Source organism: Pungitius pungitius, chromosome 20, assembly GCF_949316345.1.
Source record: "Pungitius pungitius chromosome 20, fPunPun2.1, whole genome shotgun sequence".
NCBI classification, from domain to species: domain Eukaryota; kingdom Metazoa; phylum Chordata; class Actinopteri; order Perciformes; family Gasterosteidae; genus Pungitius; species Pungitius pungitius.
This window is the reverse complement of record NC_084919.1, coordinates 7,973,921-7,993,477: the sequence shown is the minus strand read 5'-3', so window position 1 is coordinate 7,993,477 and position 19,557 is coordinate 7,973,921. Positions and strand designations below refer to the sequence as shown.

Here is a 19,557-nt window from a genome sequence, read left to right as displayed (position 1 = left end):
ACGCACTATTAAGCAAAGGTGAAACAGCACAAGAGATAGTAAGCTTCTCCACTCTTCCTCCCGATATAGGTGATGCCTTCTCTTGTCCATTAAAGCTGCCTGTTTGACAAACTGCCATTTGCAAAGTGAGCTATTCATTGTGAAAAGGTCTTCACAATTACCCAAGCAGGCAACTTGACTTTTCCTGGTCTATTTTTAGACTATAGGGTTACACACAGAACCTCAAAAATAATTTCACCCGAGCAGAATATACTTCACCTGCATCTCCTATGTCAGATTTGGGTCTGACATTTTCATCTCCCTCTCCTTCCTAGGTATACAGGGTACTGCCGATTAGATCAGGACAGGAAAATGTATCAATAACCACGAATGCATTCACCTGCGCACATGCATGTGACCACAAAAGGCTGCACCCATGCAAAGAACAAGTCACAGAAAAACGTGTAAACAACAAAAGCACACACATGTGATTTACTTTCCCATTGTGGTAGACAGGCTATAGGTTTCTTGTGGTACAAATACAGCAGGAAAAAATGATGTCACTCGTAACCTTTGACAAAAAATGTTTTTGACATTCACACCCCAAGATCACAGGTGGGATCGAAAGTTTTTTTGTATTTTGTGCCGGCAGACTCTCTCATGTTCCCTCAGTCCACTTCTCTTGACCTCTTTAAGTCATTTTTTCAAGGTGGGGAGAGGAAAATGCTTCTAACCACTGTCATTGTTCATATTTCAACTTATTGCCTAGCTTTAGTATTTTCATCATCAGACTCTTGAGGATCCATGGGTTTTTAAAGAAGTAAACAGAAGTTGGCCCTTCAACTCTGTCTTCAGTTCAGACTGAATAATTATTTCTGTATTATTAATTCTGATGTACACGTATCAATTTCAAATGCTGATAATAAGCTCCCAAAACATACTGACTGGAGGTCTGTCACACAAAGCAACCGCCGTGACGTTTGTTCGGAAGATCTGATCCCAAGTCGGATTGGAGGAAGTGCAACAGGAAGTTACGTCAGCCCAAAAAACCCTGTATGAAAGCAAGTTTTTACTTGTCTTTTTTAGGGGACTAGGTCGTTTATCCCGAGGAAAAAAATTAAATAAAAATATAGGCATTTTTGACAAATCTTGAATTCAGTTTTTACGTCTCCAACGCTGAAATATAAAATATTATCTGCCAACCGTTACTGGGGATTCCACACAGCAGCAGCAGCAATGGCAGTCGGGCAGTAAGACACATGCCGCAACTGTCTGTGGAGCCAAAAACATTTACATTGGAGCCGAAAGAAGATATTTAAAGCAAAATGTCTCGGCACCGAAATGTCCGAGGTTACAACTACGACGAAGGTATATGACCCGAACAAGACGCTTTAGCCTTCTCGGGAAGGCCTCAAACTGCTAACGTTAGCTGCTAGGCTAAACTTTGCTGTTATTGATTGTAGCATTAGCAGCGAACTGTAGCTAGTTTAGCTGGAAGTTAACGTTGCTGTCGTGTCACTTGGCACAAGAGGAATTGCCCAGTTGTACTATAATCATTCCACCACAGTGCCTATACAACACTGCTTTCAAAATAACGTGATACCGTTAAAACTTGATAGGGTTTGTAACGTCATATAGCGTCAATAACATATGTTAACGCTAGCTTGTTAGCTCGATGCTAACTTGTCACTGATAAAAATATTTCTAATAAATTGCTGTATATCGTTTATAGATATCTACTTACACTATTAATCTATTAAACATTCAAATTGTAAAACTTGAATTGCTTTTACCGGATTGTTAATGCTGCTTTAACTGCTATGTCTGCTTTGTCTTTAACTGTTCGTTAGGTTTATTTAATGTAGAGGGATGAAAAATACAATTGAACCTCACTTAACGTTACATATATTTTTTTCCTAGACTTTGACGATGATGACATATATGGACAGTCTGTGGATGATGACTACTGTATATCACCAGCAACAGGTGGGTATCACTGGATGCAATATTATACAACTTGTTTATATCAACAAGAACATATTATTGGTAAAAAGACCATATTTATCTGTGTCATCTTAGTTGTTGTTTTTGAAATGATAACACAATTTCAGTTCATTATAATATATTCATAATATGCTACACAGCATTGATTTAAACTGTACAGAATTGTCAAGACACTACATTTCCCAGTTTGAAATCAATATGGCAAGATGATTGTTGTTTTGTACAGCAAATCAGTTCATCTACTCACGTCAAGAGAGGCAAGCACCAAAGGGGGAGACTTTAGAAGAGGAACAAGATGAAGAGGACGTACCTATGTCACCTACTGTCATCCCCAACCTTGACCCTCTTGACCAAGGTAATATTCTAAATTCCACGCAATGGTTTGCCAGTAGTACAAAAAATAACATCTATTTGACCATTACCTTTGAGTGTCGTGTTTGAAAATGTACTCCCTAAAGGTGAAAAGTAGTTTATTTTATTTTTTAAATTTGTAATGATCTTTTTTGGATAACAAATACTATTTCTGTGTATACCATCTGGGTTGTACTCTATAGCCAAGCTGTTTTCCTGTCTGGATCATATGCGAACTGTGCTGGGAGATGCAGTGTCAGAGTCCGTCCTGACCCAGGCAGCCATAAGATGTGGATTTGACCCGCAAAAGGCACTGGATGCCATCCTGTCTGAAGACGCCAAGACAGCCCTACTTACCACAAGTGCTGGTGAAGAGACAGCTCCGGTAGCAAGAGTGAACCCGGAGAAAGCGCCGCTTCCACAAAGAACAAAACAAGAGAAAGGTACACCTTGAGTGGATTAATTATTATGTTTTTTAGTGCTTTAAGAATTTAAAAAATAATGGTTCTTAGTTATATGTTATATAATGGTTATTTGTGGCATTTTAAACGTTTACACAGATGAAATGGAATGTACATGATGAAATGGTTCTAATCAGTTTTTGCAAAATGATTGATTGATTGTATATAGTTCATAGTTAATTTTTTACCTTAGTCTATTTGCATCACCTGATCCAAAAATAGAAGTAGTTTGTTCAGTACACACACACAAAAAATATTTAGAATCTGCTACATTTTAGTATTACAGAATTAATATTCTTGCATTAACATACTTAATATACTACTTAAAAAGTAGCAATCAATAGGTGTATGGGAAACGATAAGTCAGTTGTCTTTAAAGTTGTTCTTATGCCAATAACAGTAGAGGAAATGCCTCCTATACTTAATTGCTGAATCAGAGTTTGTCGAGTACACAAGTCAATGCACACTATCAATATCATGGTATTGTATCATCATTGCAGCATTATACAGGAACAACTGCATTAGCATTAGGTGGCATCCTTTACCTGCACATCTGATTTGTGCGGTGTCTGTGCAGACACACAATATACATACAATATAAGATTTTCTTTAAACAAATTTATATCATAATTTTCACTTTCATTCTCACAAGCCCAGTCCAGGGGGGAAAGCTTAGAAAAGAACTATATAAACCCCAAGTATGCTGCTATTTTTATTATTATACAACAAAAGACAATATACAGTGTTTTTCCTAGGTTTACAACTTTAGGGGTGGGGGGCGGCAGTAGAATGGGTTTAGAGGAAGAAAGGCTACTAGTTGGTCGGTTCAGCCGACCGGGGGTGGGCGGCGTATTAGTTGGATGTAGTCACTCTGGTGTTCAGCGGGGCGCTGTTGCTAGCGCCACACAGACTTTTGCGCAACATATATAATGGCGCCCCCATGTTATAATGGTTGGGGAATCACTGATAAAACTTTCTACGTTAATGGGTTTCAATTAGACCACTTCAACCAAAGCCATAGAATGGTAACCCTGAGAATAGCAAAAAAAACCATTGGAAGATACCAAAACTGACTTTAGTATCGTGTAAATGAAAGCTCCTGTGTGTGGCTGACCCATTATAGACATTCAAGTGTTTAACAAAGTGCCTTCTTTCTTTTCTTTTCCCTCTCACTCATGGTTCATCTGACTTCTGTTCCGTGGTCCTCCCGTTCCTCCTCCTCGGCAACTGCAATTGGCTTTCGTAAGGTAAGGAGCCTGCTTGTCTGCTTCTCACAAAGACATTACATCCAATACAAATAAACCACAGACTGATCTGTGCAAGCACACGCCACCGCATGTGCAAACATGTACACCAAACTTGAGTGACCTCTTATTGCAACGTAAGGCTGACCCTGTGGTTAGCAGCTCAGCAAATCCAAATTGTATCCATCAAAACAGTGGTCCAGGTGTTAGTGGTGTTGCCAATCTTGCACAGCTTATGTCCGAGCATGAGCAGAAGACTAAAACGTCAGGAGCAGTTGACGCAGGGCGAGGTTTGGGTGTTCATTCATTAAGTGCCCTCATTAAGGGAAATAATTCCCCCCTGTCCATTACGCCTAATCAGAATAGTCTTTCATTGGGAACATTGGCGCCTTTACAGTTGACTTCAGCATCTCACAGCTCAGCTCTGCCCTTCCCCTCAGTGTCACTCAGTAGTCTATCTCTAAACCCCAAGATATCAGCTGCCAGCCCCTCTCTAGCGGCTCCTCCCGGGTTTGGAAGTCTCAGCTCTGTCTTCTTGTGCAATCAGCCCTCAGTGGGAGTCAGGATTGGCGGAAACGCCACTGTTGCTGATCCTAAGGGAAGCCCATCATTAGCTGATTTAATGCAGGAACATTCAAACCGCAGCCCAACCATCAGGGACTCCTCTCACACGCCCCAAAGCAGCGCAGCGTCTGTGATCTATCAGGGGCCGGCTGCGCCAGCACAAGCACTCTCGCTCTCTGGTCTTGCTTCACGGAACCAAAACTGGAATCAGTCGCAATTCCAAAGCACTGAGCTACCAGCAATCGCACTCACATTTTCTAAACCAACCTACCGGACTCCTGCAGGCTCAGTTGGAACCTTCTCATTGTCTCAGCTGGCCTCACAGCATCAACTCAGCAGTTCCTTAACTCTGCCTCAACCTCTAAGCGTTGAACCTCCAGGAAATGCACTGAGACAACCACCTGGCACCTCTGAGCCTCTCTCCTTGTCACAATTGGCTTCTGAACACAAAGGCAAAACCTCAACGACCTCAAGTGGGTCACAGTACTCCCTCACCTCGCTCCTTTCACCAGCAAAACCGAAGAGGGGTGGTGTGTTAGCAGAAAGCACGGGTGGGACCAAGGGCAAGCGCGACCACATGCCATACCACCAGCACGCCGGCTCGCCAAAGCAGACCATTGATTTGAGTGCACTCATGGCCCAGTCCGATGGAGCAGGCCCCCGTCACTTTGACAGCGACCTCCTGTCGCCGTCCTCTCCAAAATCGGCTGCCGGGGGGCATTCCATTTTTGCACAACCGTCAATATTTGCGATCACTCTGTCGATTCAGCAGAAGGGGAATACGTTGAAGGGAAGAACAAGCGGTCAGAAGACAGGAAGTGTTTACCGGGCGTTCCAGCTAAAAACCCACCATAAATCCAGAGAGGAGCACCCGCCTCTCTCGCCAATTGTACCATTCCGCTTCGATGTGCCCTCCCCTGACGACGTTGTCCGTGCTAACCAGCGAAAAGCTTTCACCAGGTGAAGGAGCGTGAACAAGGGCTCTTAATTCAGCTTCGTCTGATGGAGAAGCTCAGATCTTTTTGGTGGCCTCGCCTCCACCAACTGAACTAATCTTGCATTTTTTTAAACTTTGATGCTCACTTGAGTGATGGAGAAACTTTTGGGACCAACACAGACACAGATTGACATTATTACTTCTTACTGTAAAAGAGAAGCTGTACTCTCTATATTTCTTTTTTTATAGCGGGATGCAAAGTTTTAAGTTGTTAGTAAATATAAAGAAATGGTTTACGTTGAGCAGAATAAAATACTCTGTCTCTCTTGCAGCTTTTAAGTATTCACAGGTAAGTTTTAAAGGTCAACTAGTATTTTTTTTGTATCTGTTATTTTTCTACTTTTTAAAAATATAGTGCCCTTTTTCTATGGTTTTTAAGCTTTTAAATTTTACATATTTTAAGTAAAGAGTAAAGTAGTTTAAAACATTTTGCTAGGAAAAATGGGCCTCCTGCATGGCCTCTTTTCTGGTCGTGATCCGCGTGTGAGGTTGATTTTGTTTGCAGGTGTGCTGCAGCTATTGGAATATGGATCAGTTAACCAATGTTCTGGTTTATTGCTGCCTGTGTTTTGAGATCTTGGGGTAGACATTTTGGTTTAGAGGACACCTGGAGATTTTCCCATGAGCGAGCGAGAACAAACGCATGCAAGTGCATGCTGACACACACACACACGCACACACACACAACCGCACACATCCACGAAAGTGAACCCTTTTCATAGTTAACTAGGCACTGTGAATAAAGACTGCACTGAATGAGTCAAAAGTGAATGCCTTCCGACTTGAGGTAAAAGGGGGTTTCTCGCTCTTTAAACTTTTAACTTGAGGATGTCCAAAAGATTTTGAGTCACAGAAGATGTGTCGGGACACTGCCAGAGTTTTAATTGTCAATTTTGAAATAAAGATGACTAAATGTATTCTCTGGAGTGTGAAAATAATCTTGTTGGCATTATTAAATTCATTCTCAACGTTAGGTCTAAAATATGAGTAGAGCCTAATCCTTGTATTGCAGCAAGTCTATATTGAACAATGAATTGGCATCAATGTAATTATTTTTTTTTAATTTCAAAATTAAATTAGGAAAGAAAACTCTGCATTATGTATCTGGTGCAGTGGCTGTTCCTTTTGTAGGTTAGTCCCTAGAGTTTGTTGAGGTATCTTTTGTGCTTAGTTTGAGTCATTAGTACTAGTTTTAACGGAGAAGCTTTCCCTTTTAAAGAAACAAATGTTCTTCAGATTGGAAAAGGACTTGTTCAAGGGTTGGTGCATAGCTGCCCTGATGTCACTGCTGTCATCAGGACACTGGTCTGGCTTTTAGTTATGACACAGGAGGGCGAAAATGAGGGCCCATATCCAACATTCCGTCCTGTTCATTAGTGTCATGAACTCATTAAAGCTCTTTGGAGTAGCCGGGTTTAAACTTCATACAGGTGCTGAGAGCTGAGTGAAGAGAACCCTCGGGGGGGCAAACACACCGCTGAGCCTGAGGGAAAAGATGGTTGATGGGGAGCAGATAGTGGTAATAATGACAAGTCAAACTGGTTTCTCTGCACGTGGGGTCCTGAGAGCGTTGATAAAATAGATGTGTGTCTCGGTACAACGTGTTTGGGAGAATCTTGAAATGAATATCAACCTATTAACTAGTGGATTTGTCCAGCCAACAGCTTTTTCTCTTAAGGCGGACCAGACTGTGGGTTTGAGCAGGAAGCTGCACTCTTGGAGAAAATGTCACAGCGACCGATTGTCTCACTCAGTGTGTCTCACCCAGTGTGTCTCACTCACCACCTACGTAGGAAAATCTGATCACATCTCTTGACTTTCACAGCTTTCTGACAGATCAAATCATTTTGTGTCTTTACAGGCGCTGCAGTTCTGCAAGGCGTACATGTTGCACAAACATAGCGTTTTGTGATGTGGTGCCAATACTGGAAAATACAAGTGGTCAAAAAGAATGCTCGCGCATTTGGTTTCGAGGTACCATCTGTACCACTGTTTTATTGTGGTGCGGTTTGTTTACAGGAATGAAAAGAAAGGGCTGAGAAAGAAATAGGATTCCTTATTCAAATGGAAAGTTGCAATCTTGTTACAAGATACAAGGGTTAAATTCTAAAGAGGTTGGAGGCCCATCTACTCCTAAAGAAGTTTTTAAAGCAGTGATGCAGTGACGGTGTCTTGAGAAACCAATCAGGTTCATTCTTCATCCATGTTGTTTTTGTCCATCAGAAACACCTGCTGAGGCGGCAGTAATTGTTTGGTGCAGATGTTTTATTGGAAGTGTAGAAATTGCTTGTCTTGGAGAAGTATTCAGTCGTGAGATGCTGGATCAGCTCGGCCCGATCGGTCTGGTGGAATTCACCTTTTTCTGTTTCACATTGCTTTCTCCATCGGAATCATTCCCTGTTTAGCTCTTTGCCTACGCAACAGACAAGTTATAGTGTAGTTCATTTGCAACGCTCTTTCTCTGTCACTTTAACTTTATTAGAGTATTTGATGGTGCAAAAAAGGTTATATTCTCTTTACATGTAAATACTGCTCATTCTTGTTGAGAAAGTGTACATTCCCTTTAGTTTTTTATGTGATAGTTAAATATGTCTAATTGTTATATGTTGCTAGTTTGATCATCCAGCATCTGTTTTGCAACAACATGGCTTGATACAGACATGATGAGGACAGGATGATAGTGACATTTCATTCTCTCCACGACATGTGACTGACTCAACTGACCCCAGCGTGGTCGAGCCCCTAAAATGAAACGCATCGCTCAACTCTCCTCTGATCACAGGAGGTCTTTTTAGAGATGCTCTGATAGTTCTGTGTTAAAAAACAAACAAGTCTAATGTTATTTTCATCATAATTGAACAGCTCAATACCACTAACTGTATCACCCGTGTCAAGAATGAAAAACCTACTTGTGTGATGCATTCTGCCTATTGAACTGTATAATTCAACTGCTTCATAACACGAGGCATTATTTAAGCAGCAGGTCAAGTATTGTAATACTTTATCATTTCTTTTCTCTTAATTGCAGTAGGTGTTGTGCTAGACGTAACATCACATTGAGTCGAGGTGAGAGTGCTCCGGTAGTCTACTAGTTGTAGGTTATAGACAAAGAGGACATTTCTTAATCGACCCCACCCCCCACTGTGTTCATAGAGTTAAATCCAACATAATCTTTTACAGCCTTTAGCGGCCTCAAGTGGTTGGGAGCTTCTCTTTTAATATTTCATACACTGAATTTCTCTCCGTCCACCTCGTCTTCTCTGGGATCTCTCCCAGCGGCCCGTCACTCCCATCTTCAACTCCTCTTTCAGCACGCTTGTGTTTGGATAGGGGGGGGGGAGACGTAAGGTGGGAGGCGAGGGGGGGGGAGTGTATTTGCATATCCTGGGCGGAGTCCTCTTATCCTGGGCTCAGTTGGGCCCTCGGGCCAAGGTGTACAGATGACTCACTCACTCACCAGTCACCGCAAGGGTCCCCTATCGCTAGGAGATCCTGGATGGGAGGACTCCAACTGTCTACCTGCTTGTCCAAACAGTTCAAAGAGATCCTGCTCTAAGCCTCACAACCTGATTGCACTGCATTGCTGCCTCCAGGCCTGCTCAAAAAGAAATGCTCTGGAAAGTCGGTTGTTTGCAAAGGTATTACTGTGTTTAGAGCAACATGTCCGGCATTTAGGGACCCGGTAGTTCACGATGCCAGACTTTGAGCGAGTTCTGAAGGGTTGACCCCACGTTAAGATAAATGTAAACTGAGAAAGGCTGTTTAATTGTTGGATTTCATCTAATTAAGATTTAATATCTCACAGCTGATGCTGGTGGTGTTGGTGACGAGGTGGCTGGTGTCCTGTTTGAGAAAAGCCCCCAGCTGCAGAAAGAACCAAAATTCCCCAGAGAGTTTTTTTTTTTGCCATCTCATGTTGCTGCTTACTGCAGGACAGAAAACAGACCAATGAATCATCAGTGATGTTACAGATATACAAACTGCTTTACTGCTGTAATGTTTTTAAAATGGTGTCTTTTCCAAGCTTTTTTGATAAGAAATGTATGTGTATGGGGAAAAGCGGCATGCAAATTGTATAAAAAATGCCTCCTCGGGTTGCAGTGAGCTGCCTCAGTTGTGAATCAGTGTTTCAGAATGAGAGGGACTTTTTTTTCCAATGCAGAGCCAGTCATTTAGAGAATGCTTTGTTAGAGAAAGTCCATTAATAATTCAGTTGAATTACACTTCCTTTCCGCTCTTTTTTTGAGGGTATTTTTTATATACATAAACCTCAAGACACATACAGGGGATTAGTATGCTTTCTAAATGACATGCATAAAGTACATTTAAACCTTAAAATTACATGTTGTAAAAGACATAAAAATAATTGTTTCTCTTATTTTTTGAGGATCTTTCATTATTAGGACAGGTGTGTGGGAGATGTGTGCCGTGGATCATATACGTACAAGGTTGTTTCATATAAGTTAACACACATTCACCTCCGGCCCTGCACTTTGCTGAACTGACACCTTTTTCAGAAGATTCATTCTGCGAAATGCTCCGTCACTGCTCTATTTACGTGGAGATGGGAGGCAACGGCCACTTCTGATATTAACCCTCTCAGAACCTGGATGTCACTTTCCCGCACATGCACACAGATGCACGTCGGGCTCACTTCCCTCGGCTGTGCAGCCCAGTCTAAATGAATCAGTACTAGGTTGATATGACTGGGACCGGTGGCCATTTTGGACTGGGATGACAAGGCGGTGACCTCAACGAGTCTCGTAGCCGCAGAATACGGACTTATCAGTCAGCCAGATCGGTGCTCAGAGATGGGCTGATTGCGTCACTTGGTGACACTTCAGAATACGCCAGTGAGGCAGATTGCTGCGACCGGGATAATAGTCATGAACTGCAACTATGGTGTCAGTACCATGTGGATGTCTCAAAAAACAGCACAGTGCCATTCATTTCCATGAAAAATTGGAAAAAAACATTGCAGAATAAGCTCCCATACTGTTTCAGTATAATACTATGTATTTTATGTTGCTATTTACTGGATGTGGGCATGTAAAAAACCCTTTTGTCATATTGTGGTAATGAAAGGTGGTACCTTCTGTCACCGACTCGCATTCATCACGCATCAAAAGTTACTTCTACACCTTTTCAAATAGATGAAAATAAATGTGTTCTGTTCCTCATTTTATCGGTGTATCAATTTGAGTCACCGTGATTGCCTTTTTTTCCCGGGGAGGTGTACAGTTTTGTTCCTCTCTTCCCGCCAGCTAAAAGCAGAGACGCATCTGACAATAAACTGGACTCTGAAGTGGTTCCCAAAGTGGCTCGCATGACCGTCTCCGGGAAGAAGCAGACCATGGGCTTCAACGTTCCCAGGTACCTAAAACACACACATGCCTGCTTCAATTCACATCGGAGGATATATAGATTGAATTTGAACAGGCCGATGACAGCTGTCTGTATTCTCTCCTCAGCACGGGGGAGAACGGCGTTGTCGCTGCCGCCGCAACCCTCCCCTCGGAGGCCACGCCCAAGCGTCCCGAGACTCCGTCCAGAGTGTCGAAGGGAGACGAGCCCTCCACTGTTCCTACCCCGGGCCGCTCCGCCGGAAAGGCCCGGCAGTCGATCAATATCAAAGCTGAACTGGAGAAAAGGCAGGGGGGGAAACCTCTGTTGAATTTGGTGGTTATAGGTAGGAAGAAACAATATAAAACGACTTGGAATGTTAAGTTTGAATTGAATAAATAGCACATTAATGGATCAGCATAATCACAGGACACAAAAGACGAGACAACGATGTTCTCTTTAATCCTCAAACTCATATTTTTACTTTCTTAAAATACTAGATTGATCTACATTTAAATAAACTACTGTTGTACTGTTGATTCATTGACCAATATACAGTGCAACATTTCAAAATTACACTGATGCAATCAAATCTACAGCTGGAGAAGAAGAACAGTATTGACAACATAAATTATTTTATGAAGTTCATCCTTTAAGAGCAGTTCTTCAACTTGAATGCACACAATTGGTTCCTCGTCCAGATTCCTTAGGACTTGTATGGCCCGTCCCTTTAAACTTGAACCTGCAGATCTACGTTTAATAGTAGTAAATGTGTTGAACCAGAGCACTTGCTCAATCATTTGGTGACTTGGTGAGGACTGAGGTCGATGATTGTAGTTTCCTGCAGCCTGTGAAACCTTTCGTTTTACCCCCCCCCCCCCCCCCCATCCCCCCCTCCATCCTTCTTCCCATTTCAGTCTACCTTCCCTCCACTTGGGCAATGCTGCTTCTTTCCTTCCATCTGTGGCTTCCTTTTTGCAACATCTTATCTTTTCTCTTATCACTCTTGTTACATTCTTCCTCTGTCCTCACCCGTCTCCTCTGTATCTCCCTGGTGCCTTCTATCACTGGCCACACTCTGAGCTCCTCTTATCTTTCTGTCTACATCCCTGATTCCTCTGCACTGTGACATTGTTCCTCCCTGCAGGTCACGTGGATGCAGGTAAAAGCACACTGATGGGCCACCTGCTGTACCTGCTGGGCCACGTAAACAAGCGCACCATGCACAAGTATGAGCAGGAGTCAAAGAAGGCTGGCAAAGCCTCCTTCGCCTACGCTTGGGTCCTGGATGAAACTGGCGAGGAGAGGGACAGGTACATCTGACGCTGAAGCTACACACAAACATATAGATATTCGCGCAAGTGAAAATGCTGATGTCCCCCTGCACATTGTGGGATGTGGACTCTGCTTTGCTTGCATTGTAACTCAACATAATGTTGTCCTAGATGGGTAAAAAACTGCTTGGTTGTGAGAAGGACCAAATTGCTGGGGATGTGTTGTGCTGACGTATAACATTACTATTAGTGATCTTTATATCAACAAAAATAGGTTTTATGTAACGCATGTCCCCGTTCCTGTTGCCAGAGTGAGACACAAGCAAAATACAACAGAAAGTTCTTCCGGTGGGAATCTGTATTCACTCATTAGTAACTTCTGAAGTGAATGCATAGTACTCCGCCTCGGCCACAAGAGGACGTCGCTCTGGAAATGAAATTGGCTGAAAATGTTTAATCAACAAGGCAGTTAGTCGACTTGGCACATCATCCACATCCATCAATTTTTACCGTCAACAGGATTTTTACACTTTGTTTCATTTCTGCATAAGTGCTAGTCCTAATCCCAGCTGGTCATTTTTAACTGGGTCCTTAAAGAAGTCCCCTAATTTTTCTCTTTGCTGCAGGGGTGTGACGATGGATGTGGGCATGACCAAATTTGAGACAAATTCTAAGGTGGTGACCCTGATGGATGCGCCAGGACACAAAGACTTCATCCCCAACATGATCACTGGAGCTGCACAGGTATCCCAAGTATCCAAGGCGCATGCACAGTGCATGAAAAGCATCACAGTGAATGGCATATATCCAGTTATCAGAGTCTATACCTCCTGATGTGGGTGTTGTAGGGGTGGCAAACGCCTTTATATAAATATTATAATATATACCTATATTTCTTTGCATTTCATTGGAATAGAAACATGTATTATAACTATAATGTAATAATTACATATACATATATTGATCGCTAAGAATATGAGCAGTATATGCAATGTAGCATCTGAGAGGATGTGAAATTCGTACTGTCCTATAATGCAGACTCACGGCGAAACCAAGCATCTCTCTTAGGTTAACGAACTTCCGCGTGATCAAAATAAGTTCCTCGCTCTGCCCTTGCCCCACCCGTCACGGTGACTTGGAATAACCTTTGTGGTTTGGGGTGTTGGTGGCACAAGGTGTTTTTGCAGCCATGGGTGTGCTTATCTCTGTCTGTTTTGAGGCAGTAATGTAATTTCTCTTTTTACCTTATGACTGTCCTCACGTTGCGCCCTCATTGTGTAGTGACTAAGGGGTTTCTGTCACATACTGTTGAGTCTCAAGATAATTTTTCTCAGCCCTTAATTATCACCATTAACCTTCATTTAATTCATCACCAAAAACTATTATTGCATTTCTGTTTTTATGATGTATTTGAGGGTATTTAGCTTTTTGATACTTAAAATCTTCCTTGTCAAAGAAGTACAGCAGTTGAGATAACCTATTGGAATAACTCTCATTGGTTTACATGCATAATTGTTCCAAAAGACTAAGGGAATGAATCGATTAATCATGGTAGTTTCTATCTTGTGTCATAGTGACTGATATAATTAAATAAAATACAAAGTTTGTCTAATGAAGTTATTCTGTAAGCCTCTGTACATTGAAGTTTTTAATCTCATTGTTGGAGCTAGCCCCGGTTTCTAACATCACAGACGCTGTAAGGGGAGGTTTTTTACAGGTACCACATGTGTCGAGACATCAAGAGTTTAGTCGTTAAACTCCAAAAAGTTGAGTTTGTGTGTGTGTGTGTGTGTGTGTGACCTCATCACTGCCCCTCGCCTCTCTCCCCAGGCCGACGTGGCGGTGCTCGTGGTGGATGCCAGCCGAGGAGAGTTCGAGGCGGGCTTCGAGGCGGGGGGTCAGACCAGAGAGCACGCCCTGTTGGTGCGCTCGCTTGGCGTCACTCAGCTGGCTGTAGCTGTCAACAAGATGGACCAGGTGAGAGCTGCTGCACATTACCGACACAAAGTGGGGAGGTTTATATTTGTCCTTTTATTTCTATCATAGGGGATATCGATTTAACTGCTGTCACGCTTTGAAACAATCTCCTCCAAACATTTGTGTCTGGCTTTTCCTTTATGTTTGTGTGTGTGTGTTTACCAATCAGGTAAGCTGGCAACAAGAGCGTTTCCAAGACATAACCTCCAAGCTTGGCCATTTCCTCAAGCAGGCAGGATTCAAGGTGAGTTTTCTTAGAATATTAAGTTAGCCTGCGTCAGTATATTAAATGACTTAATGTAATTAAGTAATTCCTCGCTTTGTTTTTGTTTGATGCGTGGTTTCCATGTTTCCCAGGACTCTGATGTCTTCTACATCCCCACCAGCGGCCTGTCAGGAGAGAACCTCGTCACCAGGAGTTCCGTGACCCAACTCACCTCCTGGTACTCTGGTCTCAGCCTGCTGGAGCAGATCGGTAATGCGCCCTTTGACCACCAAAAAGAAAAGTGATAATAAACACACGAGAAGCATAAGCTGCATTTCTGGCCTGTTTTCATGAAAAAGCATGAAGAACAAACAATTGCCCTTTTTAGGTTTTCAAGTAAGTCCCATTTTAATCAGCTTCTTTTAATTAGTGATCACGCAATGGAATTCAATTTGAATAGTCTTAATCTGTAAAGGTGATACAGTAATCTCTTTATTCAAACGCTCATAAAACACACCGTTCCCTCCATGGTTTTAAAGTGATCCTTCAAATAACCAGGAAATGGTTGGGTATTAAATATGCTTGGACTCAAATCTTTTGTAGATTCCTCGTTCACACATAATAGCAGTTGTACTAGTTTTCTGTGGATTTCAGTGGAAACCAGTTAGCACAGTGACAATGTGCGTGAGGCGTCACGGTACAAGCCCCTTCATAATTCACTTCTCAGATTTGCTGCATACGTGTTCCAGTCACGTTGTTTAGCTGCGACCGTCTGAATCCGCGCAGAGTGCAGCCGGCAGCTTCTTACAAGCCTGTGCGAGGTCCACAGGGGCCGAGCGTTTCCTACATTTTGAGTGAAATACTACTTGAAAGTGACTCATTAATTGACTTGCTGAATAAGCGGGAAGCTTTGATTATGCATTTTAATAAATTGCTGATTGTCCGTATTAACGGCCAGTAAGTAAGTTGTTTTTCCTCTAGTACAAGTGAACATTATTCATCACCACTGGTCTCCAGCTCTGTCGTCATATTTCTTCCTCATTGTTTTTTTTGTTCTGCTTCTTCACTCCCCTTGCCCTTCCCCTTTCTTAAGACGCCTTCAAAGCTCCTCGGAGGTCTGTCGACAAGCCGTTCCGACTGTGCGTCTCCGACGTGTTCAAAGGTAAAATCACTGACGCATTCTTCAAATGATTTTGCCCTAGTTTCCTTCTGTCTTTCTGTGATTAAGCTGATGTTGCATATTCTCTTCCCAGACCAGGGTTCAGGCTTCTGTGTCACGGGAAAGATTGAGGCTGGTTACATTCAGACCGGAGAGAGAACACTGGCGATGCCTCCCAACGAGACCTGCACGGTCAAAGGTACCTGCCACTCTGGCATGGTGGCTGACTTTTGCACTTGTCATTTTCCTGCGGTCCTTTTAAAGCGCTTTCCTCATAGATGGCAATGAGAAAATTGGGCCCACAATGATTCTCCAAATCCTTGTTGGGCTATTATTACTCATTAGGGCAACGAGGATTGTTGCTGGAGCAGGAAGCCGGAGGCCCGTAACCTGCCTCTGCCACAGGAGGCCTTTAATGTTTACGCTAGGCTCACTAAAACCTACATCCCACAGGTGGAGACACAAATAGCACGCAAAAGAAAACACTCACGCATGCATACAGAACTATTTCTCCCTAACATTGAATGAACTCGGGACACAGGATTTTACATTGTAAGACGCGGTGTTCTTTATTCAGCAAATAAAAGAGAACATGTTTGTTCTCTTTTATTTGCTAAAGTAAAGAACACCTCCGCTTCAAACACACCTGAATTCTTCTGTTTGTGTGTCTCAATGAGCGGTAAAATGCTGCCATCTTGTGGCGTCTTGGGAATTGCCGCTGAGCGTATTCCTTCTGCAGGTATCACTCTACACGACGAGGCTCTGGACTGGGCTGCAGCAGGAGACCACGTCAGCCTGACGGTCACCGGCATGGACATCATCAAGATCAAGTACACACATTTATTTGTCTTTTTGTTTATCATATGTGGGGGGTGGTCGTGCCCATTCGGGGATCTAATAACTAGTGATAACTGCTTCCCTCCAGTGTGGGCTGTGTGTTCTGTGATCCCAAGGAGCCGATTCGAGTCTGCACTCGATTCAGAGCCCGAATCCTTCTCTTCAATATCGAGGTCCCCATCACACAAGGCTTCCCGGTAAGAAAGAATTACACAAACACAGACACACACACAGTCATACTGCCAACAGCTCTGCCATCTGGTCGGAGCCGTAATGTTTTTCAGGTTGTCAGTACATCCGTTCAAATGTCCGGGTGACCTGATTACGTTTTTGTGATGAATGATCAAAAAACTCATGAAAACTATTTTGGACAATAACACAAGAATTGTTATGCTAATTGTTGCCATTTAAAATGAATTTGTAATTTAATTAAAAAAAGACACGTGGCTGTAAGCTGCAACTCAACCGGTGGGCGGAGGCCTTAGAACACGAAGCATGTGAACTCTTTCATTCCATGCGCGCGTTGTTCATTATGTGTGCATCCTTGTGTGTCCTCGGTGCAGGTTTTGCTGCATTACCAAACGGTAAGCGAGCCGGCCACCATTAGGAAACTGGTCAGCGTTCTACACAAGAGCAGCGGTGAAGTCCTCAAGAAGAAACCAAAGTGAGTGACAACCTATAAGGATGTTACTTCCTGTCTGCAGCACTGACGTAATGAATAGTTCCCCTCAGACACTCACCAGTGTCTCCTGGAAGGGCTTCACCCTTCTTTCTTTTTTATTTAATATGGGGGATGAAACCTAATTAAATGAGAAAAAGCTTGAAAATGTAATTCTCGTGAGAATGTTCCTTACTTCTGTGTGTGACTTTCCTATCAAGGTGTTTGAGTAAAGGTATGAATGCCATTGTGGAGATCCAAACCCAGAGGCCGGTGGCGTTGGAGCTGTACAAAGACTACAAAGAGCTGGGCCGCTTCATGCTGCGATACGTCGGCTCCACCATCGCTGCAGGGGTTGTCACTGAGGTAAAGTAGGATAAAGTCACAGCATCAAATAGATTTTATATTATTGCATAAAAAAATGGTAGACTATTTGTACCTTTTCTCCAAATGTTTCTTTTCCATCTGAGTAAAACGTTGAGATTGAGTATGTTTACCCGACCGTCTGACATGACATTCATTAGCTGTTGCGCAGCTCAGTCGTGCAGGTTATTTTGAGGTTGAACTGATTTAAAATTGGGTTGTCAATGTCAACTGACCTTTCAAAACCTATTTATGGCCAAAACTCACTTTCTGGAAATACAATTTGTATCCTAATTGTGTCCATTACACACAAATATTTAGCGATAAAGAGTTGACGATTTGGACGGACGTGACCTGCACCATGCCGGATGGGCAGAGGCTCACAGACAGGAGATTCCTCTTTGATCAGGTGTCCTGTTGATTTTTCAGATCAAACAATGAAGGGCATTTCCATCGACACATCCAGTCAGACCTCAACTGCAATTCCTCAAGAGACGGGCCCTCGTGGACTCCTGCCTTCATGCAACCACCGCTCCGCCCGCCACACCGGCTGCTTCACCTTTCTGCTCCGCTCAACACAAACCGCACCGATACCATGTGGCAAGATGCCGAGGAGCGTCCTGCTTCCAACAGGCGCCTCCCCCAGCGGTTTCTCCCCCCCGTCGAACCATTCATCCGTCACTCATTCAAAGTTCTAAATTCACCCTTTTATAGTAATACATATTTTTATTTTCGATTCCATAACACAATCTTACCACGCTGAGAGTTCTACAGTGGATAATGTCACTGTACTTTTCCGGAAGGAGACGTAGCCGATCATTTATCTTGATTGAAAATGTAGGAATCCTGATGTAGCGAACTATTTAAAAAAAACAGCCAGCTGTTGTGCAGGCATGTCCTCAACTTCTTGCTCATGTACGGAGTGAAAGAATTCCACATTTCTTTTTTACGTGAAGTTCAGATGAGGATTTACATCACAGCTCTTTTGCATCATCACAACATGAAATGAGACAGGAGTAACTGAACGACACGTCGTGCAGTATTTTGCCGGCACACATTTGAAATCATCTCTACCATAAATATGTTTGCATCTCAAGCCACGCGGCCGAGGAGACGCCGTCCAGTCCGAGGTGGTTTGTGAGCAAAAAAAAGGGAAACTCTCTGGAGGATGATACTTGAAATACTTCTACACTAAAGCACCAACATGCTTTTTGAAGTGCTCCATTGTGCTTTTTTTTTTTTCCTCTCAAAGACTCAGCGAAGCAGAGGACGACAACGACGGTTGAAGAAACTGTCTTTGTTTTTGTCGGGTGTCGGGTGGTGGTGCGAAGGATGACGATGTAAAATGAACATGACATCAATAATGTGTGTTGTGACTTTTGATTTCGGTGCTATAAAGGGCCTCTTTCTAGCCTGTAACAAGAGTTAGTAGGAAGGTAAAAAGGGATTGTTTCCCCATTAGGGTTGAAAGCGAGACCGATGAGCGGAAAGACGCCATTGAGTGCATGTCGAACAGAGAATCATTTGAAATGGCCACAACACTTAGAGAAGAGCAGGTCCAGTTTTCCAAGCATCTTCATAACCGTCATGAAAACAAAAGACAGTTAAAAGTGCAAATACATTAAAGACGATCAAAGAGTGAAAGTAAATCACAAGGTAAACATTCTTTGCTGCAGACACAATTTATGAAATGTTGAATTGTTTGAATAAAGTTAGTTGTATTTTCAACAAACCTTCCTCTAGAGGGATAAAAGATGAGTGAATGTACTCTGCCTTTCAGCAAAGGATGATGGTACAAAAATATAACAATATAGTATTAAGATATTATTAGATAAATAATTACAAACACAGATGCCCACAATGCCAAATGGGGATTTTCATTAGTTTCTAGTGTGAGATCTTTATCAACATAAGTGTGTGAAGGATTTGTCAGATGTCTCTGATTGACAGTGAGTCATCGCTCCTGTATGCTTTCACAGTAAAGTGTGTGTCCATTAAAGTTGGGTAAAGACTAGTTCTGCAGTAAAGTCCCACATTTAATGTAAAATCGAAATCTGGTAAACCTTTCTGTCAACAGACATGTAAAGGGCCGTCAGGAACTTTCTTCTTAATGAGAAGGACATTAACACTAGTTACTAGAA

General features: G+C 42.7%; 2 protein-coding genes across 4 annotated transcripts in view; both read left to right on the top strand.

The window, feature by feature from the left end:
- The first annotated feature begins 1,001 nt into the window (after nucleotides 1–1,001).
- Nucleotides 1,002–19,430, top strand: hbs1l (HBS1-like translational GTPase). 3 transcript variants are annotated; one of them, XM_062559469.1, is made up of 18 exons: nucleotides 1,002–1,347; nucleotides 1,900–1,965; nucleotides 2,210–2,338; nucleotides 2,538–2,777; nucleotides 4,048–4,176; nucleotides 10,865–10,973; nucleotides 11,072–11,289; nucleotides 12,091–12,256; nucleotides 12,844–12,961; nucleotides 14,048–14,194; nucleotides 14,364–14,438; nucleotides 14,552–14,669; nucleotides 15,493–15,561; nucleotides 15,653–15,757; nucleotides 16,298–16,388; nucleotides 16,484–16,592; nucleotides 16,959–17,059; nucleotides 17,275–17,428. In XM_062559469.1, exons 1-18 carry the CDS (start codon nucleotides 1,305–1,307, stop codon nucleotides 17,426–17,428), a joined length of 2,187 nt encoding a protein of 728 aa, XP_062415453.1. In that variant the 5' UTR covers nucleotides 1,002–1,304. The 3 variants fall into 3 exon arrangements, with proteins under 3 accessions (XP_062415453.1, XP_037304715.2, XP_062415454.1); XM_037448818.2 differs by lacking the exon at nucleotides 4,048–4,176 and adding an exon at nucleotides 17,846–19,430 and having other exon boundaries at nucleotides 1,003–1,347; nucleotides 17,275–17,419; XM_062559470.1 differs by lacking the exon at nucleotides 4,048–4,176 and having other exon boundaries at nucleotides 1,003–1,347.
- Nucleotides 2,774–19,557, top strand: part of sgk1 (serum/glucocorticoid regulated kinase 1) — a 69,963-nt gene continuing 53,179 nt past the window's right edge. Inside the window, exon 1 of the mRNA XM_062559471.1 lies at nucleotides 2,774–2,777. The gene's annotated coding sequence lies outside the window, so the exon portion shown is untranslated. The remainder of the gene's footprint in view (nucleotides 2,778–19,557) is intronic.